This window comes from Melospiza georgiana, chromosome 6, assembly GCF_028018845.1.
Source record: "Melospiza georgiana isolate bMelGeo1 chromosome 6, bMelGeo1.pri, whole genome shotgun sequence".
NCBI lineage: Eukaryota > Metazoa > Chordata > Aves > Passeriformes > Passerellidae > Melospiza > Melospiza georgiana.
Genome location: NC_080435.1, coordinates 21,150,124 through 21,178,036, shown reverse-complemented (window position 1 = coordinate 21,178,036; position 27,913 = coordinate 21,150,124). Strand labels below are relative to the sequence as shown.

Below are 27,913 nucleotides of genomic sequence, written 5' to 3'. Positions count from 1 at the left end.
CAAAATGTGAGGTTTTCTGTGACACTAAAGTGGACCACATCTCCAGTTGCATGAGGTGAGCACATCAGAAAAAATAACAGGATGAATTTAAGACAGAGAAATAATGTGGAGAATGAGTGAGTGCCAGTGGTTACCAGCGGGAAAGGGCGGGAACATACGGGAGAAGGAACAGGAGTATGTCTTTCTACTCAGATTAACTGCGAGCGCCGTGTTTATAAAAAATTTTAGTATTTCCCGCAGGTGGCGCTGGTGCGGCAGGAACTACATTTCCCGTGATGCCCCGGGGCGACGCAGAACGGCGCCAATCGGGTGGGATGGGGCGCGGCCAATGGGGAAGTGGGAGAGGTTTGAATTCTGAGGCGGCGCTGCCGTTACGGCTTTAGCGCTGCTGGGGTCCTGTGTCGGTCCGGGCGGCCCGCGCCGCTGGGAGCTGTGTGCGGTACGTCCGGCCGAGAGGGCTTCGCGGGACTGGGCCGGCCTGCGGTGCTAGAGGCTGAGGCAGCCTGAGGTGCTGTGGGGTCCGTGAGGGGTGAGGCCGTGTGGGGTGAGAGGCGCGCGGCGGTTGAGGGGTGTGGTGTCCCTGAGGGACCGAGGCGGCCTCAGGGGCTGGGAATTCGCGAGACTGAGAATTGTTTGGTCCGTGAGGGCCGCGCGCCTGCGGGGCTGGCGTCGGCTGAGGGCTTGTGGAGTCTGTGAGGGTCTGTGGGGCGTGACGGGCCCTCGAGGATCTGGGGGAGCTGTGGAGTCCGTGAGGAGCTGCAAGGTGCTCGGGGCTCCTGGCTGTGGGGTCTGTAAGGGAATGAGGCGGCCTTCGGTGCTGTGAGGTGCGTGGAGCTGTGGCGTCTTTGAGAGGCGCTCGGCGATCCATGAGGGGCTGAGCGGCTGTGGGATCCCTGTGGGGTTGAGGAGCCGTGAGATGTGAATAGAGTTTGAGGAGCTGTGGCATTCCTGTGGGGCTCAGGGGCTCTAAGTACTGAGGCGCGCGGCACTGACGGCTGCGGGTCGTGAGGGGCGCGGGGCTGAGGGGCACTGGGAGATCCGTGAGGAGCTGTGGTTTGTGAGGTGTGTGGGGCTGTGGGTGTCTCTGGGGGTCCGTGAGGGGCAGTGTCTGTGTGGGATCCGTGAGGGGCTTTAGGGTATGAGGTACGTGGCGCTCGCGGCTGTGGCGCTCTGAGACGTATTTTCCTGCCCGGCCAGCGCGGGGTGCCCGGTCCCGGCGTGCGGCGAAGCGTCCCGGGGCACCAACAGCCTCGGCTGCCAGCGGGGAGTCCCCGGCATGAGCCGAGGCTCGGCTGTGCCCCCGCCTGCTGCAGCCGCTCGTCGAACTGGTGAAGGACCAGGGGGTCCCGACTGAGCCTGGCTGAGGCTCCCCCTGGCCGGAGCGCAGCCGTGGGCAACCCCTGTGAGGAGGGTGGGGGGGAGGTTCTCCGGGCATGGAAAAGAGCAATCACCGGGGAGGGAGATGGCCTAATCGTAGTGGCTTTTGCTGCTAATATTGCCTGCTTGCGGTTCTTCACTGTCAAGATGTATTTCCCGTACGGGGGAATTAAACCCCCAAGTCCCTCTAAAAGCTGGGTATCTGAGCGGTGTGTTTTGGCTCTACAGGAATTCAGGATGAATGGGCTTAGGAAAGCTGTCTCTGTCAGGTTTCAGGTCAGTACCCGGCTGTACAGGTGTCCATTTCTTTTTAAGTGCAGGATTAAAGGAGAAGCGTTCAGGGTTGGAGGAGAGGTGGTCATGTCCCAGGAGGACAGCCACGAGTGGGAGCTGAGCAAGGAGAATGTGCAGCCCCTCAGGCAGGGACGGGTGATGTCCAGCTTGCAAGAGGCACTGTCTCAGCAGGACTCTTCCAGCCACACTGCTCTGCAGCTTAAAAAACAGTAAGTGATGTTATAACAACTCCTTTCCCCTTATCTTCCTCCCTCCTCATTTTATGTATATCTTCTTTAACTGTACTGATCTCACGGGCATTAAAAAAGGCATAAAAGAAGTTTAGTAACTGATGTCTGTGCTACTAACTCGCTCTAGGATTTTAGAACTACTCAGTGCAGGTGTTGTGTAGTACAGACTTCAACTTTTTCATTTTGCAATGGAGCATTTAAACAGCAAACAGTAGAGAGATTTGGCTGTGCTTTTTAATTAATAATTAACTCTTAATTTGTAATATACAAGATTGACTTACAGTGATACAAATGTATTTATTGGATGAATAATGTTCTGTTTTAGGGAGTTTGAAGCAGAAATACGATTTTACTCTGGAGATGATCCTCTGGATGTGTGGGAACGGTAAGTTTTTCTTTATTTCAGAAAAAAAGAGGTAAATGGTCACATATCCTTGCAGAAGCAAGGAAAACACATTCTAATTTAATAAGAAACTAATTGAAAGCTGAGTTTTATGATTGGTTTTTAATTATTATATTGTGTTTCAATTTATGCCTATTTTTTTCTTAATCTCTTTTTATTTTAGAGATGCTAATTAAGAACTGACTCGCTCTGAACACATTCTGTCTCTAGGTACATCAAGTGGATAGAGCAGGCCTTCCCTGGGGGTGGCAAGGATGGCAACCTGGCTGCACTTCTGGAAAGGGCAGTGCAAGCCCTCCACGGGCAGCAGCGATACTACAAAGATCCTCGCTATCTGAATCTCTGGCTCAAGTTTGTGAGTGCTTTGGGAACATCTCTTGGGTGCTGCTTTTCCTTGGGACCTTTTCCGTTGTCTGCACACAGCTAAATTAATTCTGGTGACAGGAGTCAAACAGTGTTGTACAATGTGAAAAACGCCAATCACTTGTTTTTAAAATTTTAAAAGTTTAATAGTAATAAAATGGTTATAAAAATAGTACCACAATTAGAGTAATAACAATTTGGACAAATTGAATTAGGACAATGTGAGACAATAAATACAAAGAGTTACGGACGTCCGGGTGCCTTTTTCTGGACATCACGAGCCTGAAAAAGGACACCTGTTAACAAAGGACTAACCCTTAAGAACAACAGCCTGTTGCATATTCATACACTTCATACATGATGCATAAATTCCATTCAAATACAGGATTCTGTCTGGTCAGTGTCAGCTTCTTCCTTCTAATCCTAACAGCGCCTCCAAGGCGGGAAGAAGTTCGTTTCTTCTGGTAAGAGGGCAATAAATTCCCTTTCTCTGAAAGGTTTAGGTGTCCTGTGGCTGCCATCTCGCTGCAAGCCCTTTCTGTTAAACAAAGCATCTTTCATAGCATAGTTTCTATTTTTATAACATAAAACTATATTTAACACAGTACTTAAGAAAATTAATACAGCATTATTTTCTAACACAACACGTATAATATTCATTTTAATATTTGCAAAAAGCCAATCATAAAATACATGCATTTTTCACAACAATGAGTGCAATATTGGATGTATTTTTCTGCAAATGTTACTCTTGAATTCTGCTTCTCATTTCCAGACTGTTTTTTAGGGTTTCACTTTGGACAGCCACAAACTCTAGAAGTTTTTGTTTTGAGAAAGCTGCCTTGAATAGAGTTCAAATATTTATTTAAGGAGAGATAGAAGTGATTTAAAGATACAACATCTAAAATATATCTGTCCTACGAGATAGTTTAGCTTCTAGCTGTATTCTGTCCCCATCTTTTTAAACTCCAAAGCATGCTAAGTGTTCTGGTCCTGTCCTGTCTCTCCAGTGCTGTAATTTTTGTTGTCCATTGCTTTTCAAAGCAGCTTTTCCCCATCTTTAGCTTGCTGAGGTAATCTACCCGTTCTAAAAGTGGCAAGGAATATGCTATACTTCATCTGAAGCTAAAATATCTGTTCATTCTCAGCAATACTAATATGGTGCAATTCAATCATTGAATTACCTCACATTCAAATAAGAAATGGTAAAATTCTGTGTATTGGCCTTGGAGCTGTTCCTGTCAGAGTTGTACTGAAATCATGGGGGTCTTGCTGGAGGCATTGAAATGCAGATTTTGCCTGTGAGCCCCTGCAGTGCCGTGTGATTGCCGACATCCTTGGGTCATTGCAGGGCGATTGCTGCAACGAGCCCTTGGATCTGTACAGTTACCTGTGGAGCCAGGAGATCGGCACCACGCTGGCCGCGCTCTACATCACCTGGGCAGAGGCACTCGAGGCCAGGGGCAGCTTCAGGAAAGCTGATCTGATATTCCAGCAAGGACTCCAGCGCAAGGCTGAGCCTTTGGACAAACTCCAGGCTCATCACAAGTAAGGGAAGAGCTTAGGTGTGCTCACCTGGGTTCCCGGGATAGGGAAGGCTATGCTGACTTCTCCAATGTTTTTTTTGTAGGCAGTTTCAGGCCCGTGTTTCTCGGCAGACATTACTGGCACTTGTGGATACTCCTGATGGAGACAATATGGGATTGCTGGAAGTTGCAGAGCCTCAGAGAATTTCTTTGGCAGAACTCAAATGCAGAGGGAAGAGAGCCCCCATCAATCGTGTAGGAGATGCAATTAAAGGTACATTAAAGAGCTCAAAAACCTGTTCTTGAAGGAGCTTAATCTCTTTATAGTGAGATTTGCAATTGAATGTGGCAGTTGAAGGTTAATTGACATAAATCTTCTTCTTTATAGTCATCAACCCAAACAGAAGCTCCCAGCCTCAGGGCTCTCGACAGCTTCCAAATGCTCGAAGTGTTGCTGTATTTGAGGACAGTTCTGTGTCTGGACCTGAGATGCCCACACTTACAGCAGGGCCATGGCCAGCACCTACAGTTGGCAGGGGCAAGGAGAATGAACGCAGAGCAGGACCATGGAACTCTGGCAGGGTAAGGAGGCTCAAAATGGACAGGGAAAAGAGAGGAAGGTGTGTGGAAGTTGATGACTTCTGATTGCTGACACAGAGGTTGTCTCTTTCTCCCTTGCCTGTGGTTTGTATCTATTGTAAATACAGATTTAATAATAAAATTGTGAAATTGTTTGGATTAGTGGGAACCTTATAGATATCTGGTTTCACCTTGCATTAGCCCAGGTTGCTCCAAGCCCCCTGCAACCTGGCCTTGGGCATTCCCAAGGATGGATCAGCCACAGCTTCTGTGTGGCAACCTGTGCCAGGGCCTCATCGTCCTCCCAGGGAAGAATTTCATCCCAATATGTCACCCAAAGCCACCCTCCTTTGGCTTAAGGCCATTCCCCCTTGTCCTGTCACTGCATCCCTTGTGAATGGTTGCTCTCCTAAAGAGTCCCTGGCCATGTGTACTCTGTTCAAGTTTAGCAGGCTGATATTGCTTGAATAAGATTGAAAAACTCTCTGTGGAGTTTTAAACTCAAGAAAAGGAAATTCTTGCTAAAGAGAAGAATTGGCAGAGGTGGCCTGCTGAAATGTTTGGAGGGCAGAAAAGGAATGTAAGAGGCAAAACATGAGCCAGAGAAGGGGAGAGAAGTTAAATGTGTAAGAGAGAAATGTAAGAGTTGAATTATTTTGGAAACTAGAAGCTGAAGGAAGAACTTGTTGGCTGCCTTGTGCAAAGAAGGGCTGTGCAGCATTCTGCAAGTCTTGTTTTGAAGTGCTTGTGAGGAAACGAGAAGAGCGCAGATCAAAAGAATTCAAGAGCAATATCAATGGAATATTTATCGTGGCAATAGGATGACAGAGAGGAGCTTCCAATGGCTTCAAGTAGACACCAAAAGGAACAGCTGTGCTACAGGTGTTCAGGCTGTTGTAGAGAAGTGATGGAAGAGCTTGTGTGAAGGGAATCAATCCTGTGAGATCAGCTTTGTTTCATAGGTGCTTGGATAAGCCCCAGTGTTGCCATGTTCTCTGTAGCTGAGAAGAATAGAAAGGCACGAGGCTGATGCCTGGATGCCCTAGGGTGACTTTATGATGCTTGTGTCCGCCGTGGTCTGTTTTGTTGGTCATGTGCTGGAACACAAACTTTTCCAGACCATGTTAGAATGATAATGTAAAAACAAAGCTTTCCTTGCAAACCTTCAAGGACACAATATGATAAAACCCAGCTCAGAATTCAATCCTTACAGTTGATAGGATTGGGCAATTGGAATATCAGGCCAATGTTGTCCAATGAGAGAAGCAGCTGGTGAGGTAATCTCCTCCCTGGCTTCTGCCCTCCCCCCCTACTCTTATTATGCCATTGATTGCAAAATAAAATGTCCTTGGAGAAGTAGGAGGCAAGAGATAACAAAGTTTTAGGAATGTGTCAATAAGGGCCTGTTCCCTGTGGGAATGAAAGGTGGGGCAGTACTGGAAGTTACACTGAGGCATTTAACAGTCTACAGAAGTCCAAATACATGAAGAATACATACAAGCTAACAACTTCAGGCATTGAGGTAATAAAAGTATTTTCATCTTTTCAATATGGACATTGTTATAAGTGGAGCTTGGTAAGAAAAACTTGAATGAGGGAGGGATGCAACCAGGCTAAAATTCTTGAAAACTCCAAGAACATTCTTTTCAGATAGAAAGCAGTTTGGTTACATGAATGGAAAAGTTGACTAAATCATAGATTTTATATAACTGAGAAGAGTGAGGAAGAATTATTAATATAAAATTTATTTTGCCAGTCTCTTTGTGCTGTTTAAAACATTCATTCTGGTCTCTGAATGCTTCCATATTTCTTTTAGTGTCTGCCCTTAGAGTAGTCTTTGCTCCCCTCTTAATGAAATTTCTTAGATTTAATTAAATAAAATATCCTGTTTCTGGCAGAAGAGGCAAGGATGTTTAATTCCACTCCATTGAAGGGCAGTGCAAGAATAACCTTTGGTGAATGCTCTGACATATTAAAACCTGCACAGGGAAGAAGGGATTTCTCTTACTGCTGGTTTCAAGATGCCTCAGGAAGCAGTTTGGGAAAGGATGGAAAAGAGGAGTGAGTTTGTGAAGTATTCCCACCATGTAAATTTTCTTGGTCTGATGAAATAGGCAGATGAGAGTAGTGTGCTGCCAGACCAAATTCCACCTCTTCTCTTTACTAATGGACCTCAGAAACTGTTCAGGGATTTTTGTGGTGCTGCAATGGCCTCTGATGGGAAAACTGAGAAAAAACCAAACTCCAAGTCTGGAGGTTGTTGGTGGACAGGGAGTGAATATTATCATAGAATTGCGACAGTCTTGGCTGTAAAATGACAACTGTGGCATCTGTGGAAAATAAGGAATACCCAGCCTGACCAGGATAATGTGTGTATATATATCCCTCAATATATATAAACATTCCCTCAGAATAAGAGGAGCTGTGCCTGGTGAGGACGTGCAGGAGGAGCCTTTTAGGTGCCAGTGTTCAGCTGGTGGGCTGTGACTGTGTCAGAAGGGAATTAATTTGGAAAAGTCTCCATCAAGTTTAATTTTCTATGTAAGAAAATGCCCAGATGAGCAGTAGATGAGGGAAAGGGAGATGCAGAATGCAGAGGGATGTGGAGACTGAAATGAATCCCTGTGTTGTTGATGTTGCCTTTCCTTCCACAGCGTGGAAGGACTGGGAGCTCTGGCTTGGAAGTGCCCCCCCCAGTGCCCAGTTTCACCCCCTATGTGGACGAGTCAGCTGAGCCACAAATGATGTGAGTTTGAGTTTGGGATGGGGGATTGCATCTGGGATTCTCAAAGCTGCTTCCTGAAAGTGGGACTTGTTTTGTGAGTGCTTAAGCCTCTCTTGCAGCTGGGAGAATTTAAAAATCTGTCGGGCTGGAAGCAATTAGTGCTGCAGCTTGAAGACAGAGGCTTCAGCAGAGGTTGCATAAGGACATGGGGAGTGTTCAGTGCTGCTCATGATGTGGGGGCCTGTATCATATTCATATATGCTAATGAGCTTAATAGCTTAGCTCAGTGTGTTTACACAGAAGCACAAGCTCTGTGTCTTAGGGTGCTGTTTGCTGTGAAAGAGCCCCAAATGGAGGCAGATTTGTGGCTGTTTTTTTTCTGTCTTGGGAACTCTGTGCTCAGCATATCTGGAGTTTTATTCTGCAATAAGCTGTCAGAGTTGCCATGCCAACAGTGTTGCTTAGGTCGTGGAGGAGGGAGTGTGGTGCTTGTACAGTGCTCCCTGAAATGCTGATAAATCCCAGGAGATGGGGTGGTTTAGTTAGAGCAGAGGGAAACACATTGTTTTGCAAGGTTGCTCTACCTTTCTGTGGCTGATGATGGCCAGGGAACAGACAGGCTCCTTCTGAGGGAGGAGTGGCAAAGACTGTTTGGTATTACAGACAGTTCCCAGGGGTTGGAATTGCATGGAACCAAGGAATGCTGAGGAGTGGTGAGCAGCAGGGCTTGCCTGTGGACTGCAGAGTGGCTCTGCCCGTGGCTGTGCCAGGGTTTAGCTGACAGATGTGTAAAATCTGCATTCCTGTTAAACTGTAAGACTATTTCTTTCTCCTGGAAGTCAGTGATGGCACATCAGAGGGTAAATCTCTTGGCATGCCCATTTCTCTGGGATGGAGATTTGTTACTTACCAAGGGAGCAGCTTTTCATAGCAGGGAGAGGGACAGAGTGGGTAGAACTGAGCACCAGGCTAGGTTATCTCTAAGGGCCTTAGGCAGAGACTTGGCATGTAGGTTTAAGTTATGTAGTTGAAATCTTAAAATTAGATTTTGGGTGTTTTTTTCTGTCTTTGAATCCACTTCCTTATGATACTATTATTACCTTCAAATGTGGAAGTGTTATGCTGTAGCTGTTTAAATGTGATACAAATCATGCCATCAGCTGTCATCCAGGGTTCTTGGCAGAAGGACCCTGTTGGGATCTTTGTATTGATTCCCACACTCCTCCAATAAAGCTTTATAACCCCAAATATTTGGAGCACCTGTTTGCCGTATGATCACTCCCAGATTTGAATTTATCCAGCTGAAGTCAGCTGGATTGCTGATGTGTGTAAAGCTGTACCAGCATTGTTTCTTCTCTCCTGGAATCAGCATGTTGGTTTCATCTGCCCCAGGAATGTCCATTTTTAAGTCCCTTTTCTCCTGTGTCCCTTTTCTCCCAGATAATCATGCTACAAACCAGAGTTTAGGGACTGTCGTGCCTGTGGTCGTCACACAGCTCAATGGAACTAAATTGGCCAGGTCCTGCTGCAGGATGCTGGGCAGTTCAGACATCATAAGAATTTTATTTGTTTTTGACTGTACCTTATAGACACTTTAGGTTGGATTTGTCTTGTTTTGTTTGTTGTTGTTTGTTTTTTTTAGTTACCATGCAATTCTGAGTAGTTTGGTGTTACTCATTCCAGCTTTCTCATGTATGTTTTCTAAGCATGGAACAGAATGTCTTTACTCCAAAACTAGATTCTGAAACTAGTCCTGTTGTCTCCCATGCCTGCTTTTCTGTGCTACAGTGAAGTTCACAGAACCTAAGTAATAAATTGCTGCTTTTTCAGGACTCCCTGTAAAATTGAGCCCAGCATAAACTCTGTGTTAAGTACTCGCAAACCTGAGGAGCGGGAGGACCCCCTGCAGCGAGTGCAGCATCAGCAGCAGGATGCTCAGGCCAAGAAGGAGATGGTGATGTACTGCAAAGAGAAAGTTTATGCTGGAGTGGATGAATTCTCTTTTGAAGAGATCCGAGCTGAAATCTACAGGAAGAAAGCGAGAAAGAAAGATGAGGGTATGTTCCAAAGTGGGCTGGAGCAAGTAAGGCATTCCTGATGGAATCATAAAATTGTATTTGCTTCTGTTCCTGCAGCTGCTTCTCTGTTTCTACAGGAGTAGTTGTTTAACTGCTGTGAGGTGCAGATACAGTAACACATTCAAAAGCTTTATGTGGGAGCTGTGGGACAGGGAAAGACCACCAGAAGTTTCGGCCCCTGACAATTTAGGCTGCAGCCACCAATTGTATGTGAAATAGGCACTGGGCCTTAGAGGTGTTTTTTTCTTAGATGAAATACAAGCCATAGAACGGAAGAAGGAAGAAATACAAAGGAAAATTGAGGAGCTGGAAAAGAAATTAAAGAAGAAAGAAGAGGACAAGCAGCAACAGCCACATGAACAGGTATTGTCCTCATTTAACTGCAAATAGCTGCAATTTTAAATAAAAGTACCCAAGAAAGCCAAAAGGAAGAATTTCTGATATTATTCTAACACATTTTAAACTTCTTTTGAAAGGATTCTTCACTAGTACATTATATTCTCTATCTCTTCCTTCTCTGTTTCCAAAACAATGCCTTCCCAGTAAGTACTTTAAATAATGAAACAGAGCTGTGACTTTGTAAGCTGCTGAACTGCTTACATATGTCCTTAATAGTTGCAGGGTAACTAAAATCTCCTATGAAAGTATAAATATGGTTGCAAAGAGTAAATGATGCCTTTTAACTTCACTATGCAATAAAAGTGACTTTACTTTCTTCATGCAGGTAAGCTAAGTACAAATAAAACTGGCCAAAGGCAACCATTTTCTATCAGGGTTTTAATGGCTACATGGAAATATCTTCATGTTTTTGAACCTTTTTGCCTGGCTTGCAATTCTGTAGAATTTGCAACCACTTGCAAGCATTTCTGTAGGCTTGCAACCACTGTAGAACTGAAAAGTGGCTTTGTTTCTACAGGCAGCAGAGGTAATGGCAGCTTCCACACCTTTGGGAATGCAAGGATTTTCTTTTCCCAGTGCAAAAGAATATGGGGAGAAACAGCCTCAGTCACAAAGGTAATAGAGGGGTTTGGTGACAGCAGGGAGAACACTTGTGAGGCTGTGTAGGTACAATTAGTAACATGGATCACTAGCAGCCTGTTTTCTCAGCTAGAATGGAATATAGCCTTGGCATGTAACCAAGATCTGTGCTCTTCCTGCATCTGTTTGGTTATTTGTCTGAGGGATCTTAACTTCTTGCAAGAAGCATTTGTCATCTTGGCTTGCCTTTTTCACAGAGTTTATTTGGGTTTTCTGAAGGTCTGTAGAATACAAACTCGTTTATTTTATCTTTTTCACAGTGAATTCCAGGTCTATGAAGATATTCAACTACATAAACCATCTTGTTCTGAGCGTAAGTAGTCAAGTTTTTACCATTAACAAGAAGGTCTGGTTAAAGGGAAGTGTTCCATGAATACCAAGAAGGCAGCAAAGTAAAACCCAAAGCTTAGGTGGGTTAGAAGAATGACAGTGTGTGTGCTAGTAGTGCCTTTTACCTTATTGAGCAAATCATGGAGCATCTGAGATCTGAGAACTGTCACTATTTGAAAGGACTTTCAAGAAGAAGAAGAGCATTTTTCTTTCAGTAGTTGCAAAGTTTTCTTCCATCTTTTATGTTTGCAGTCTCAGTAACATTTCAGAAGAGTTTAAATCTATCATGAAATTGATAAGTACCTTAAGTCCTTTCTCCTCAGAGGTTTGGCTAGTGGAATACATTCCAAAATTGTATGTTGTTGATTTTGATAAGTTTTGTTGGGAAGGTCAAATCCTGAAGAACTTTACTTCTGATCAGAGGTGACTTTTGTTGTTGTTGACAGTGGTTATCCAGACTCCTGATGAATCCCCAGACAGCCACAGTGGAAATACATTTTTAAACTCTAAGGAGAAACAAAGGAATAAGACAGTCTTGCAGAAAAATGTACAAATTCTGAAGAATAGTTTAAACACAGCAAGTTAGCTCACATAATATGGTGGTAAAGGGGTGATTCATTAACGTGGCAAAACCAAACCTTTTAAAATGGGTTTCTTTATATGCCAGCTCTGTAGCTTCATGTTAGGAGCAGTACTTTTAGAACTGCATATTAACTATTTTAAGTAGAGTTGGATATGCTATTTTGGAAGAACTGTGGATATGATAGAGCCTCTTGGTTTTTCTTTACAGGTGTAGATCTGCTTCCCCCACCCGCTGCTGTTCCATTTTTCTCTATATTTGATGAATCCTCTACTTTGACAAATCAGAATACAAGGTAGAATTATTAAGAAATGGATTTCAGAGGGAAGGCAAACGGAAGCATCAAACCCTTGCTGTAGCAGCTAAAATAACTGCTTCTTGTAGGGGTGTGTGTGTCTTGTTTTGTTTATCTTGGTATTTTTTATTTGATTAGTCAGAATCCCTGATGAGGAAATAGACTACTGTTCTTCGTCTTCAACTTAGAACTATTTAAGCTGCTCTATGAACTTGCTTCATTCTGGAGAGCTGTATCTGTGGCTTAGTGCTAGTTCTGTAGTAGAAATTGGTTGATGGGAATGATCAATAGACTTAAACTCTTGAGTGGAATTTGTTGGAGATGGGCAGCTGCTCTAATAAATATGTAACTGAGTGTAACTTCCTCTTAGTTGTTCAGCAGGTGGTGCCCATGAGAAAAGTGCCCGTCAGCCTCTCGCTGTTCGTGATCCTGTGGATTCTCTGAGTGCCAAGGAAAGCACGGCAGCAGCAGCAGGAGCAGGAGCCTGTGTAAGGAAACACTTGGGGCCATGGCAGATTTCCTGCCCAGGAGACACCGAGGCAGCCTGTGCTGCTGTCAGGCTGGGTCAGCTTGGCTGGACTGGCATCACGTGTGAGCAGCAAGGATTCTAAACTGCTGCCTGGCATGGCAGTAATTGAAGGGGGTGATGGTGAGCTTGTACAGGAAATATCCTGTTGTGGCTGTGGCTGCCTTGTCCCAGGAAGTGTTCCAGGGCAGGTTGGATGGGGCTTGGAGCAGCCTGCACTTGTGGAAGGTGTTCCTTGCCATGGTGAGGGGTGGAAGTCGATGGTCTTTAAGGTCCCTTCTGACCTGGGCCATTCTGGGATTCTGTGCCAAGTAGAATTCCTGAAGGATGAAAGTCCTGTTCATGTTGGAAGGCAGTGGAGTGGAAGAAAGGGAAGAGAAATGTTCAGCTTTTAAATAAAGAAAGATTTGTCATACAGTCTGGAGGCTTTCACTGTGTTTTGTGTTTTTTTCCAGGATGAGCTGAATGGAGTTGAACGCTTGAGTGAGGATGCAATTGTGACGGGCTCCTACAAGAACAAGACCCTTTGTGCCAACCCAGAGGACACGTGTGACTTTAACAGGGCTGCCCACCTGGCCTCAACGCCCTTTCACGGGGTGGGAGCTCAGAGAGTCCCAGCTCCTGCTTTCTCTCAGGGTGAGCTGAAGGAAGATAGTCCAGAATCCAGGAGTGCAGCTCTGAATCAGGAGACACCGGTGGGTGAAGAGGCATTCAGTGAAGTTCTCAGTGTAAAGAAACTGAGGTAAATAACTGTAAAGGACCTACAGCCCCTTCTCCTGCATGCCTTTCATGTTGTGGTTTTAGTGTTGCTGAGGAAGGAGTTTTTTGAAAAGACCAGAATATCATGGAGAGAGCCATTTCTTTAGCTCAGGGTCCATTTTGCCTTGAGCAGATTGAAGTGGAAATAGCAAGCCCACTTGGCTTTTTTCATTAGTGCTATGGGACTTTAGTACAAGTTTTTTTAACCAAATAACTTTCAGAGAATTTTATTAAATGCTTTCTATCTTCATTATCAAACATGAAGAGCAGAATCATCAGTTCCTTTTATACTATTGGCTCCTGTACTTATTTTGACTATATAAAATGATTATAGTGTTTGTACTTTAGTTCTTCTACAGAGTAAAAATGCTGGAGAGAAGAGAAGCCTTTTTATCATTGTGAAGAAAAGTCATCTGGCATATGGGAGTTTCTTAATCTAGAGCTGAGTTGATTTGCTGGCTCTTAGGATGTAAACATGCATACCATGCTGAATGTGTTTTTTACTTAGGAGGTTCCTTGAAAACCTTGCTGATTATAATTAGGAAGAAATATTTCCCACCCAACCCTTCACTGCTTTGAAAGCACTGAAGTTGCGTAGCAAAGGTAGTGATAAATATTCAGGATGTCTTCTTTTGTAGCAGTTAAATTTGGTGGAAAAGAAGATTAATGAAATCTCTAGACTAAGATTCTGAGTATAATCAATCATCAAAACTGAAATGAAGCTCTGACATGACTTCTGGCTTTCTGCTAGGGATGGGAAAGAATTTCTTCATGTTAATTAAATCTGGGCGTGCACAGTGTCCTCTCCTAGTCCCCGGGGTGATGGGGTGATGTTATCTACAACTTGTATCTTTGCTTAGTCTGAGTACTTGATGGCTTTATTTACAGCCCCATCATGGAAGCAAGCCTGGAAGATACTCACTCATCAGGTGCTTCAGTCTCAGGAGGTTCTCTGTCCTCTGTTACACAAACATCTGCTATTAAAGACCTGCAGATCAGTGAGAAACTGGAGCTGGCTCAGAGCTTGCCTGCTGAAGGGGTTACTGGTTAGTACTAAACTGAATTTCATTCACAACAAATAACTTGCACCTGTCACTAAATGTGGGGATTTTTCTGTCCTTTCTGCTCTGCTTTGTGTGTTTCCCTTTACTGTGACTGAGCTTGTCTCCCTTGTCTGAAGCAGCAGTGAGGAGCAGTACAGGATTCTTCTTGGCAGCATCCCAAGCATGTCAGTATTAAGGTGACAGAGAAGTTACTTAGGGTAGTAAAGCACACAGTCTGTGGGAGTAATGAGGTCAAATTCCAAAATTACTTGGGCTGGATGCAGTAATAACTGCTAAGGTAGCTTTGTTTTGGTCTGTCTTTCTTTTTCTCTGCCATCATATTGTGTGTCTCCTGATCTGCTGATAAGCTACTACTTTGAAAAGAATGAATAGGAATTTGGAGTCTGGTGCAAGTTGCATAATTTTGGTTTAAATCTGCATTTTAACTATACTGTAAACTGCTGTGCTGCTTCACAGTATCCTTCTTACTCCTATTGATGGAAAGCAGTACTGATACTTAAAATTGTCAGTTTCTTTGCTTATTTTTCTTCCAGTTAAAGACATTTGTTTCTTTCTGTTCTAAATATTTAGATTACAGTTAGAACAGAAATGGTCCCAGAAAGCCTTCAAAATCTGGCCTGGGGAATTAGATGTGTGTTGGATGATGGTGTTCAAGGTGTTTAACTTTCTTTGACTCCTTTGGTTTTGGCTTATGATGCTTTATTAGAATTGTGTATTTGAAATTTCAGTATATCTGCTCTGGAGAGTTATGTTCTTATGTGCCTACACACTATTTTATGATGAAGCATGCTTGGGACTTGGAAGGAAAATACAATTAGAAATCATGTCACTTAAATAGCTGGGATATTTTGGATGGATCTTTGTCTTGTTTTATCATATGTACTAAACTTTAGAACAAGATGAAAAATCTCTTCAGAAAAAAAAGAAAACACTTGTTCAGATGTTTTAATGGTCTTTTCTTAAACTTTGGATCCTTACAGTTCCTTTGTTTCTTGATTTCTTCACATCTCCCTTGAACTGTAGCTCTCACCCTGAATATAGTAATTCTTAATACCGTGTAAAAAATAGAAGTTACTTCAGATGTCTGTCAGTTTATTCCCACAAAATATGCCAGTAAATTTCCTAGGTTTGTGATGGCAAAAGCTTGGAACACATTGTAGCCTCCAGCCTACACTATTTCCTGGCTCTTTCACAGAATTGCTTCCTGAGCAGTGCTTACTGCAATGCTCTTCAAATAAGTGTGGGCATAACAGTAGATAGTCTGGTTCTTACATGTGTACTGTGAAAGTTTAAAATGTTCTCCCTCATTTCAGCCATGGCATTTGGGAGAAGGCAGTAGAGGCTATCTAGTTCTTGTGTTTTATCTCAAATGATCAAGCAGAGTAAACATTGGGGCTATCTTGGTTTTTACAGATCAGCTCATCTATTGAATGACCTTATGTTCTATTAAGAAGGAAAATAAGTCCAGTCCTACAGGTGTCTTCCAGGACATAGAAGCCAATAAATTCTTAGCATTGCCAAGAACAACAGAGTTGGAGTCCAACTTTGTTTTCCTTTTCTTACATCAAACCTCTGCTATAATCAAAGGACTAAATTTCCCTAAACCCCAAACTAATCACTTGCTATGGGCATAGATTTAAAAAAGGAGTGTTGATTTGCAGAATGAGTTTGAATTCTACTGTGGCTGAAATAATTCAGAGCTTTGTCTCTTGTGAAAGATACATTTTGCATGATGCTACAGTAGAATCCTTGAGACCTCATGATAAAAGTCTCTAAGGCAGTTTTGAAGACACGGGTCACATTGACTTCCCAGAACTATTGGAAAGAGATGAGTTGACTTGCTAAGAGATGAATAGTAAATCAGAATGTGCATCAAAAGTTTCCAGTATCCAGCTTACTTTTACTGACAGATACAACCAAATTGCAGAGAGAGAACACAAGTTCAGCTCATCTCTACATGTTGTTTGTTTTGTTAGATGATGATGTGGCTCAGTTCCCGTGGAGCCCTGAACAGCGTAAAAAGCTTTTAGATTCTGTGCTGTCATCACTGGCTGCTTCTCCAGATTTTCACTTGGAGGCTGGAGCTCTGCCTCACATGGAGCCTGAGAAAGATGTTGAGCTGGGTAGGTGTGCCAGACCCTCTGCAGTGCAGTTTGTGCCCTCTTAGTTTTATGTGCCACAGGTGGGGAGTGACTTGGGAAGAGTATTTACTGTGACAGTTTATGAATGTAAACTTTCCACACAGGAAATGAGACTTACTGCATCAAAATGGAATATTGGAATGATGAAGAATACAAGATGCTTTTTGCCATTCCAACTGGATGCATTTGCCAGTTGGATGCAAAGGGATTTGCAATAAAGGTAACACACATGATGGTTATTGTACAAGAAGTGTGAACTGGTAAAATCTCATCTATTAATATAAACTTTTAATTTCTGAATTCCATGCAAGAAGTTTGCTACTTTGAGTCCTCTTCCTAGTTGAGGATATAGTTTAAAAGTTTCTGACTGTGAAAAATGTCTTCCTTGATCAAGTGGGAAGGGGAAAAAAAAGAGGATGAGAAGAATATGAAAATGAGCAATTTTCACTTTATTCCAAAAATAAATGTTCTTCTTATGTACCTTCTTGTAGGTGTATTCTCAGCCTGTGCCTTGGGATTTTTATATCACCCTTGAGTTACAGAAGCGTTTGAATTCTGACTTTGACCAGAGCTTCAGTGAGAATTGCAGCTGTTACCTGTACCAGGATGGCTGTGCCATTGTGCACAAGGATACAAATTGCTTCACACTGAGGGTCAGTACAGACAAACCAGGGACAGTTGGAAGCTCCAAACTCCTGCTTGGGTGCCAGTAGTGAGTTTGGAGTGGTGTTATGCTGCTTGCTGAAGAGCTTCTCCTGTCTAATCTGCAATACAGATGCTCTGGGCTTTATCTGTATACAAACCAGGGCTGTCTGTTAATGCCTCAGATGGGTCTGGTTTCTCATTCATAGATCATGTGCTTCTCCGAGACAATCTTGAACCAATTTTTCACATTTTCTGTCTTTGTGAGTCATAAAGGACTGGAGCCAAAAACCACATGTTATTCCACAGCGAGATTTGCATCTAAAGCTGTTGTTTAATTTGACCTCTTTCAATACATTCCAGTCAGCTACAGCAAGGTCATAGCAATTAATGTCTTGCTGAATGATTCTCCCTTTAAGTCTTGTAAGTGCATTTTGAATTGTTGCATACAAATAGGACTGAAATTCAGTAGTGATTTCAGTCTTCAGTTCAATTTCCTCCTCCTGGTCTTTTGTCCAGTTTTGAATAATAATGTTTCCTAGCTTACAATTCTTGTAATTCTGTCTGGGCAAAATCTGATTATAGTGAATTTATGGTGGGACTGTTACCTCTGTACAAATAAATAATGAAACAAAAAATGAGCTGTAAATATTTCACCTAATGGAAGGTAGAAGGGTACAGAGAACGATGTTTATTCTCTTTTCAGGATATTCTCTGTGACCGTAAGTTCATCACAAAAGAAATCATCTTCGTGGTTGTTCATGATCTTCTGCATGTGGTAGAGAAGCTGCACAAAGCTGAGATTGTCCATGGAGATCTGAGGCCAGAGGTGTTCTTCCTGGGAGACAGGTTTGTCTCTGCATGTCAGTGTGGGAGGGTACAGAACAGTCATTTCAGCTACAGCTCCCGTGCTGCTGTAACTTGTACCCTTGAGCTGAAGCACTGAGGCCTGAACAGCAGGCCCTGAGCCAAAGCTGATCTCTAGATGATGTTCCAACCAAATGTTATATTTGTTGGAAATATACATTTACAAAGACTCATTAGCACTATCATCTATGTATCCACTCATTGTCAAAACATGTATTCACTTTCTTGTATTTAGAAACCAGGTAAGGCCACATCTGGGGTTTGGGGATATAGGAGAAAAGGCAACTCTGAGGGTTGCTCCCTGAGCCGTAGCCAGGCTTTGGGAGGAACCCAGGAGGAGGCTGACCCCAGATGTTCCTGCACTGGAAGAGGTGTGAGTTTGTTTATTGCCCCCTGGTCAAGCTGGGCCCTGTCCCAGCACAGTTGGAAGCCTCTTTGCCTGTGGATGGACACACCCGTAGGAATTCCCAGTTCTGGGAGGGGATCTCCAGTGCTGGGCTGTGACAGGGTCCCCCAGCTGCTGTGTGGCTCTGGGGGATGGTGAAGTCTTAGGGTGTAACTGGTGCTGTATCTTCATTGCTGTAGGCAATCCTTGGCAGCAATGATGAGGTGCATTGCTGAACTTCTCCTCGTGTAATTCTTTAAGGTCTTGCATTATAGAAAATTACACTATTCCTTAAGCTGGTTTCTGTGCCTCTGGTGCTGAACCTGCCCACTGGCAAAACAAGCCTAATTCTGCAGTCCAGGTTTTTTAGGCTCCAGTGTATTCTGATAAGACTGAAAACACTTAATTTAGGAATAAGCCTTCCTGTAGAAGTAGTATAATTGACTTTGTAAAACTCATGTTCAACAAAATGGTTTTGCTATTATGGTTTGCTGTATTTTTAAGTTTCTGCTTTACCAAGGTTTTGGACCACTAATGCAAGTCACAATATAGTTTGTAACTTGTCTTTGCATACTTGAAACCCAGGAGATCAGAAGACAGAAGACAGGTGGGACTGGAATATCCAGATATTCTAAACAACGTGTTCAGCTTCCTCTGCAGTCCAGCTTGTACCTTAATGCACCCACCTATTTTTCTTCTTTAAGCTCTTTCCCATGTTATGTTAACAAAGTCACGTATCCCTTGGAATGTGATCTGTGAACTAAGTGTGGTGATGTCTGGAAATAAAGCAGAAACTTTTCCAGACCATGTTAGAATGCTAATATAGAAGCAAACATTTATGTGAAGGTTGAGTGCCTTCAGGTACATAATATGGCAAAAACCAGTGTCCCAGATTAGATCCTTGCAATTGATAAGATCAGGCAATTAGAATATCTGGTCAATATTGTCCAGTTAGAGGAGCAGTTGGTTTGTAATCTCCTTGGGTTCTGCCCTCCTCTCCTACCTTTATTATGCCAGTGATTACATGGTACAAAATAAAGTGTCCTTGGGGAACTTACAAGCAAGACAGCAAAATTCTAGGAATGTGTTAATAAGTGCCTGCTCATTGTGGGAAGGAAAGCTGGAAAAGTACTGGAAGTTACACTGAGTCATTTAACAGTCTACAGAACTACAAATACATGAAAAATACATAAAAGCTAAAAACTTCAGGCATCAGTGGGAAGTCAGTAACCAGATTGTCTAATGAATCAGATATAATTCCATTACATAAATTCACTGGGGCTGTTCTTAGTTATCATTGATATGTTAAAAATAGCTATTAAATTTAAATTTACTTGGATCTTACAGTCATCTAACATACATGCTCCCAACATAGTTTACTTTTCATTTCTTTGTGGTTATTTTATTAATAACTTATTTACATAATTATTTATAAAGTACATACCTGTACTGTGCAAGTTCTAATATTTTCTTCACATCCTGCAATGGGTTGTCTTAGGCATCCCTTAGGGTGCTGTGTCTCCTGTTTTGGAAGTCACTGATCTAAGAGTGGCTTGATGGACTTGGATACCTCCTGCTGTATTTCTGTGTGGCAAATACAAAACAAACAACTGCCAAAAACTTAGGGTAATGGTTTGGGAGTTTTTCAGATAGCAAAAGGACAAGTGCATAGTACAACTTACAAAATAAGCTCAGAGCATACAAGTATGTAAGAAGAGTACTCATGAGAGCTGTGATATGTAGATGTTGTTGGCTTGGCAGTTGTCAATAGAGAGACTCCTCCCTGCTCTTCTGGTTTGTCCTACCTCACCTGTAGACTAGGAGAAGTTTGTAGAAGTATTATCAAGCTTAATTATTTTTTTGTATCAAGTATTTTGAGATTTGGAGAAGGAGAAGTGTAAAACATTACACTGATTCCAAATTGATTCTTGCCTTTTTGCTTTTATCTATTCTCTATATTATTTACATTTGTATGTTTATAGCTCTGTAGCCTATTATTGCATTAATAGCTAGCATTTAACCTACTCTATTAGACAGAAAGACAAAATAAATTCCCCAGTGGCTCCAAGCCCCAGGGTCCAAGGTTAGGCTTATTGAGAGCCAGGGTTGAAAACCAGCTCTTCAAGACACATATTCATAAACAAATCTTAGTTCCCATCTGAGGGGGGTTGTTCAGAAATGGGTGGAACCAGGGAGAATTACCTATGTCTCTAATTAAAGATTTTTGTCAGTTATGCTAATTTGCTAAACATATAAAAATTGTATCTGCTTCGTTATGTGTGCATCTTCAGCTCTTTTCATCTGGCGTGTTGTGCACCATAAGGATCCTTCCAAAGATAACCCCTTTTTATCACTTGTGTCTGGCTCATCATTTCAGGACCAGTGAAAAGGCATCACACTACTCCCACAGTCCACAGACTTTGTTTCTGATAACTGTGACAAATACAAAAATAGCATCATCCTCAACTCTTTATTGTTTCCTATTGCTTACTGTGGAGACAGCGCTATCATCCCCAAGCTCCCTGCTGTGAGCTCTTGCCATCCAGGGCAGCCCTAGCAGCAGTAGTTCTGACAGCAGCCATCAGAGGGGAGTATTGACATGGCTAAGACTCACCTTCACCATGTTGTTCAATTTAATTCTGAAAGAAAGCAAAAGTTTGTTGGATTGTCTTCTGCCTAATGTGCTTCTTCTGCTCAGGATCTGCGATGCCTTTTCTAATGAGGAGGTGCCAAATGCTCTGAAGGTGGTGGATTTCTCTCACAGCCTGGATTTGAGGGTACTGCCTCAAGTCAGCTTGCCCTATAACTTTCCCACAGCTCAGACCCCTCATGGACAGCAGCTTCTGGCAGAAAGTTCTCTTCCTTATCAGGTGAGTCTGTATTTAGTAGGACATCTTAATTTCTGTGTTTCCTTTATAAAACCTATTTTCTTAAGTTAAAATTTACAAGTGCTGTGGAAAGCTCTGATCAATAAATACTGAATAAAGAGAATTTTGCATCTGATGGACTCTTTGGCATTAAGTGAAAGGATTAGCAGTGCTGTTCAGTGATTGTAGCTAACGTATTTATTTAGAAACTTACAATGAAAACAGAATTTTACCTTTTGAAGTTTTCTTGCTTAATAGGTTTCTGGAAGATTCTGGTGTAAAGATGCTTCCAACTTAAATGTGTGAAAGCAGTAAGAGCAGGAAGTGATAGACATTGAATTTTGTGGTGTTTGTTGTGATTACAGGTAGACTTGGTTGGCATTGCAGATATAGTCCATTTGCTGTTGTTTGGGGACCATATCCAGGTCTATCAGGAGAATTCCATCTGGAAAATCAGCCAAGACTTATCCAAGTAAGTCCTTTTGCAGAAGGGGCTGCTGGGAAAGAAGAGACCTCTAACTTCATTTTCTTTATAGTGATACTATCTACAGAGCTTAGACTGTGCTATCTTCAGAGCTTGGAATGTACAGCAACTTGGGGCTGGTTTTGCCAGAAAGTGTTAGTTTTGTGGGGCCTGAAATTCTGAAGTTGTTGGACTTGTTCACTGGTAGCTTCAGTGCTGTGTAGGAGACAATTTTAAGTTGAATATGAATAATCTGGTTGAGATGATTTTGCTTTTTCCATCCTTTCAGATGAGACTGACTTAGTCAGCACCTTACAGATCAAGCTTGGAGAAGTTTGTAAGTGGGTGGGCAGAGATCACATGAGCATGTTGCCTCAGAAATGGATTCATTTGGCTTTCTGCTTTTTTCTTTCATTCTACTAAGACACTGATGGCAGGGTGTAACAGCTGTAGAAACAGTACACTTGTGCAGCAAAGAAAATAATTTAAAACTGTCATCTAAGATGCAAGTGTGCAAACAGCTGCTTTTTGGAAGCTGCTGTTTGTCTCAGGTATTAAATTCTACTGCTCACTTTTAGCTGCATGTTTTGACTATCAGTCTGCTCTGCCTTCCTGTGCCCTTTGTTTGTTCTTAGACTGAGCAGTTGTTTATTTTGTTAGGCACATACTGCAGCTTTTCTTGCCTTGGCATTTCATAAGGATTTTCCAGAACTGTGCACTCATGACAGCAGTTGCTGGACAGGTATCTGATTCAGGATCATGGATCACTCCTAGGACCATTGCTTTAAGAAAACCCACTACAGCGTGGGAGTTGTCCAGTTCCCTAGCAACCTGCACTGCTTACATCTCCCAGTTTGCTGTATTCAGCCTTTGGAAAAAATCCAATCTTCTTAAGCTGTGTACAGAGGAAAAAATGTCTTGTTTTTTTTTTTTTTTTTTTAATGCGTATATGTCTGGTTTCCTACTATGATATCCTTTGTTTAATTCTGCAGGAGATTAAATTGAGCTACTGCAGATGAAGCCACATAAAGCCTGAGATGAGAAGGCTGGGACATGGTGTCAGGGACATGATCAGGTTGTGGGTATGGGAAAAAGAGCAGTAACTGTCTGGATAACTGGAGCAAGAGGAATAGTAAGTCTGAGTTGGGAAGGATAGGGCTGTCTGTCCCTCAGTGGAGTTTGAAGGGGAGGAGTGTATTGGAAAGGAATTGTAGTCAAAGCTGGGGATGCTGGATTGAAAAAATTAGGATTTTTGGCTGAGGTAGGAATTGGAGGGAGTCTTGAGGAATGAGACCTGTGAAGGGCTACAGGAGACGCAGCAGGAAGAAGATAAAGCCTGGGCACAAGTTCTGTGGAGCTGGAACCAGGCTGTAATGGCTTCTTGCTCCCCTGCATGCATCAGTTCATAATTTGGGAGTTCAGAGTACAAATAAGGAATTCATTTTCCACCCTCTCTTCTGCTTTGCTTCTGAAGTGTTACAGACTTATCATTTATTATCTATACTTACTCTTCAATATCAGTTATTCCAATAAATGTCTGCATAAGTGCTTTAGTTACACATTGAAGTCTTATACCAACAGTGTAAATGAGCTATTTCATTATGTGGGAATAAGGAATTTGCACTGAATCCATTTCCATTCACACATGGATCTTTTAGTCTGTCTAGTTCTTATTGATTGATGACATTTGCTCTAGTCAGTTTGAAGCTTTCAAGTAATCTGTGACAAGCAAATTCACTGCTGTAGGGAGCCTTCATCCACCAGAAGAGGCTCCACAGCTGAGTATTCCCTGGGAGAAGAGTCAGCTGATGGAGATCAGTTTTGCTCTTCATCCTGTGCAGACAGCTACACGTGCTGGTGACACTGTAACAACCCCCAAGACACAGGATTCTTCTTCCTGTTGCTTTTAGTAATTCTGCTTTTGTAAAGATGGCATTGCTTCTGTCCTCTGTGTTCAAAGTTCTCAAGTGGTTTTTTTATTTCTTTGAGGTTCATTTGAGTTTGTTTGGTGGTTTGTTTTGGGGTATTTTTTTTCAAGGATTTTATTGACAGAATAACGTTCTTCAAAAAATGTTCTGAGATTTCAGGTATTGACAGCTAGAAATAAGGCTTCTTACTAGAAGGCTGACTGGGGTTAAATACAACAACCATGATCCTCTTATCTTAAGAAAGCTTTTTAAACAGGATTTTATTATTTTTATTAAATAAATGTAGATATAGCAGAATGACTGCAAGAGCTACTGATTTTACTACCAGTTCAGCAAATTACCAAAACAATGGGGAATTGCAGAGTAGAGCACAACATTTTTCTTCCAAGGTCAATGGCTTTCAATAAAAGAGAACCCACTTAAAAGGTGACAGAATGAATGGAAACCACTGAAACATTGTGGTAGAGATTTAGGAGAAGGTAGAAGGTAAATTGTGATCAAGTTGTTTTTTTAATCTTCAAGTATAATACTGACAGCCTGTTTTTCAGGGGAGGATTTTTACCTGAAAAAATCCATTATTAAGGAATGGATATGGTGATTTTTTTTCTTTTTTCACTACTATTTTAGGAAATGTCATCTGTGTAGGTTTATGTGAGCAGGATATAGAAGCTGCATTTGAATTTTTAGGACTATTTTTGTCACTTGGAACTCTTGACACCTCCTTAGCAACACTTCATCTCCTGTGCCACACCTCTTGCTCATCTAATCCCACAAAGAAAATGGACTCAAGTCTTGTATATTGTTTTCTTGGTTAGGTTCTGCATTGATTATTTTAGCAAATATAAGAGTTACCAGTGAAATAGCACAAATAGTACAGGCTGGGTTCATTCTGAGACTGGCTGCTGCTGTTTTGTGAGTCACTTAGATAAAGCAGAGGCAGATAATTTGTTTCAAAGCCACTGTAACTCCTAGCTCGAGGGAGAAAAATGCTTCAGTAGTCAGTAGCAGTGCAAAACTGAAGAACAAAGGGTTTGCTCTAATATCAGTTTTCTGAAACTTAAATGAGTCACTTAACCTTTTTATGCGTGTTGTGTGGGTACATCTGGGAGAGAGGGGATTTATTACTATTAATTGTCTCCAAAATATTATCTGTACAGAACTCTTGCAGATGGAGGCGGGGTAAAAAGGAAGCAAAACTGGCTCTAAACCACCTTTTTCTTTTTTTTTTTTTTTCTTGTAGCTTTCCTTTAATATTGCCCTATTAACTTAGCTTGCAAGTGGGTAAATAAGATTTACCTCTGCCCTTTATTCATGAAAGGAGTTTCCCAAGTTGTTTGGTTCAAAAATGTTCTTGATAATTCCTGTAAACTAAAACTGCTGTGGCTTAGTGTGAATGATGGTAGTGGTCAGGTATGCTAGTGTAGGTAACTGTATAAATATTTGGTTTAGACCTGTGTAGTTACTATCCAGAAACCTACTGGAGAAAGAGAATGGGGTCCATACATAAAAAATGAGCAACACATTCCTAGTTTTCCTTTATATTTACTCAGGTGAGTGAAATTATTATTTCAGGCATGGTTCTCCCAGGATGTTTGGTGCTGAATATAAATTGAGACCTTGATAGACACACTGTATATATATGTATGTGTGTGTGTGTATTGTTCCACTGAATGCTGCTCTGTTTGTTTTAGGACTCCTGACAGTGATTTCTGGAGTAAACTTTTTGAGAGAATTCTGAATGCAGATGGTAAGTCCACAGTACCTCTGCTGAGGGAGTTAAGAGAAGAAATCAGTGAAATGTTTGACAGCTCTTTCAAAGAACGACTTTTGTTGACCTTAGCTGCTGTGGGAGAAACTTTCCTCCTGGTGAACTTCCAGTGACTTCATAGAAAACAAACACATTTTGTATTCTAGAGAAGAATTTGTTGTTGCTTTCTTATGTTTTCAAATGTAAACATGAGAGTGATTGGAGCCATTTCTGCAATACTTCACATGGGACGTGCTCAAGAATGTTTCTATTGCATGAGTGTATGGAAAACCTCCTGAGCCTCTACATGAACTTTTTTGTGTCGGAGCAGTTTGTGAGAGAAAATTGTTTGTCCTAACTGCCACCTCCCCTTCTTGTACAGCTCCTTAAAAATTTAACACCTAACTTGCACCACACTCTTTGAAATGTCTTTGTCCTGCATTCAATTGGTCTTTTATTGGTGTATAATCAATAAAGTTGTGTTTTGGTAGCGAGTATCATATTTAACATTGCTATCAAATGGTTTCAAAAGACTTCATTTAGAATCCATTCAGGAGTGCTGCTGCCTGACTGGGAATATTTTGTGGCTGCTGGTTGCAAAAGCCCCTCATTTGGTGGCAGCTTTCATAACTACGTGGGATTTCCTGGACACTTGAATACAGATTGAATGATTCTACTTGGAACGTGTTCTTGTAGAAAGTTGCCACAAGAAGAAGTAGATGAAGTCAGAAGTGGAAAAGCTGCACACATAAACCATTTTTCTTCTTAAGGCAAGAGTTTTGTTTACTTTTGCAAGGGCTAGAGTTCCTGACTGGATTTGAGCATCCCTGAAATCTCAATTTGCCCTAAGTGATGTGTTGGCAGGCTTTTGTGGGAGGTTTTGGGGATAGTTATATGTGTTAACCTTTTATGTACTGCATTACTGAAACCAGTACAAAGGCTTCATTTTATTCAAGACAACAGAATTTACCAGATCTAAACCCAGGGTGGTACTATGCACTTTGAAGTGTAGTGAAACTTCTCAGATTTGGGATTTACTTCCTTACAGCTTCTCCCACACAGGAAAGTGAGAGTAGACAACTGCATCATTAGCAATTTCTTCTCCCTAAGAAGCCAAATGGACTGTGTTTTTTCATTTTGTTGAATTCTCCAGCCATGGTTCTGTTTGGTTCTCCCCCTTTGTGTTACCTTCAAGTTTTGGGGTGGAACTCAGTTTTGTCTTTTCCACATTGCTTCAAGCCACCTTCTTTCCTGCTTTTTTTCTGCATATTCCATCACTGTTCCTCTTACATTGGCCTGTCTTTTTTTTTTTGCTGTCTTGGATTTCTAATGCCTCTTTTTACACTTTCTCTGAGAGGGTTAGGGTTATATATTCTAATTCAGGAATAGGACCTAAATGCCCTGGTAGACCAGCTTTAATATCGAATGTAGACTGCTGCTGAAGAATTTATTTTGGTCCATTAATGCCTTAATTAATGCTTCTTGTAGTACATTGATTAGTCATCTGTTGAGCTAGCAGATAAACAATGCTCTGTCTCTAACCAGAGTTTAGAGCCAAGATCACTGGTAGAGCAATCAGGAATCCAATGCACAGCTAACTTCTGCTAGCTCTAAAAAGATGCCGTGTTTGTTCTTTTATTTAACTGAAAATTTTTGGCTTTTGCTGATCCTTTAACTGCCTTTTAGACAAAATCTGGGGAATCTCACTTGCTGTCCTCTCACTTGCAACTTTTTTAGTTTATATCCTGCAGCTCTGAGCTGAATACCAGGTAGATTAGGAAGAGAAGGCTCCTAACAAAGTTTCAGTCATCCCAAGGACTTCTCAGACAAGGTGTGTGTTGTAGAACAACTTCACTATGTCTAATTCGCACAGAAAGCTTTTGAGGACAGGCTGAACAGAGATAAGAGCTCTCAGCAGAAGTTCAGTAGAGGAAATCTGTTCTTCAGGGCTTTAAAATATGTAAGTGAACCTATTTGTCTTTACTTAAATGAGATGTAAATCACAGCTGCAATACTCCACTATTAGTTTCTTGTTGGCATCTGTTTTCTTTCTAAACAAAAAGTGTGCTAATCCTTCTCTGTCTAATATGGCTGCCTATGATCAGTTACTCTTCATGTACATCCCTGACAACACAAAACTGCCCCCCAGTAGTGTAAAAACAGAAACAGCCATGGCATTATAAATTTCTCCATAATAAACACACCCAAATAATGAAGAGGAGCAAGCAGGTACAAAAAGAACCAGCAGTCATCTCTTCTGATGTTTGTTCCCACTTCTGCTTTGATGAACTCTGCCTCTCTGCTGCACAGGTCAGTGTCTGCCTCCCCTCTGCCATGTGCTGATTGCACCAACATGTAACAGGAACTGAGGGAGCTCTTGGGACGTCCCTGTTGTCTGTTCAAGTAACTGCCTCTAACCTTAAACAAGCTTGTCCTGAGCATCACTTTTTGAATCATTGTGTAACACACAGGTGCTCTGTGACCTTGCAGGCTGGGATTGCCATAGATGTGTCATGAAGTAGGAGACACACCAGCCTTGCCCGCAGGATATTTGGAGATGAAAACTGTCTTAATATTTTCTGAGGGAAAAGAGGCATTTATAAATCCTGACAGGACAAAATGTTCCACACCAGGTAGAGGGTAAAAATGCAATTGTGTGACAGCCAGATGTAGAAGTCCTAGTGAAGTTATCATTAAAAAATAGAG

General features: G+C 42.0%; 1 protein-coding gene across 1 annotated transcript; it reads left to right on the top strand.

Moving 5' to 3' along the window:
* The first annotated feature begins 356 nt into the window (after nt 1-356).
* Nucleotides 357-25,692, top strand: BUB1B (BUB1 mitotic checkpoint serine/threonine kinase B). The gene is made up of 23 exons (XM_058026831.1): nt 357-439; nt 1,698-1,880; nt 2,227-2,286; nt 2,515-2,659; nt 4,019-4,215; nt 4,298-4,467; nt 4,582-4,775; nt 7,427-7,518; nt 9,328-9,554; nt 9,826-9,938; nt 10,492-10,589; nt 10,874-10,926; nt 11,734-11,818; nt 12,189-12,306; nt 12,800-13,086; nt 13,992-14,149; nt 16,144-16,290; nt 16,413-16,528; nt 16,800-16,961; nt 17,657-17,799; nt 20,901-21,072; nt 21,435-21,541; nt 25,152-25,692. Exons 2-23 carry the CDS (start codon nt 1,738-1,740, stop codon nt 25,339-25,341), a joined length of 3,177 nt encoding a protein of 1,058 aa, XP_057882814.1. The 5' UTR covers nt 357-439; nt 1,698-1,737; the 3' UTR covers nt 25,342-25,692.
* The last annotated feature ends 2,221 nt before the right edge of the window (nt 25,693-27,913 follow it).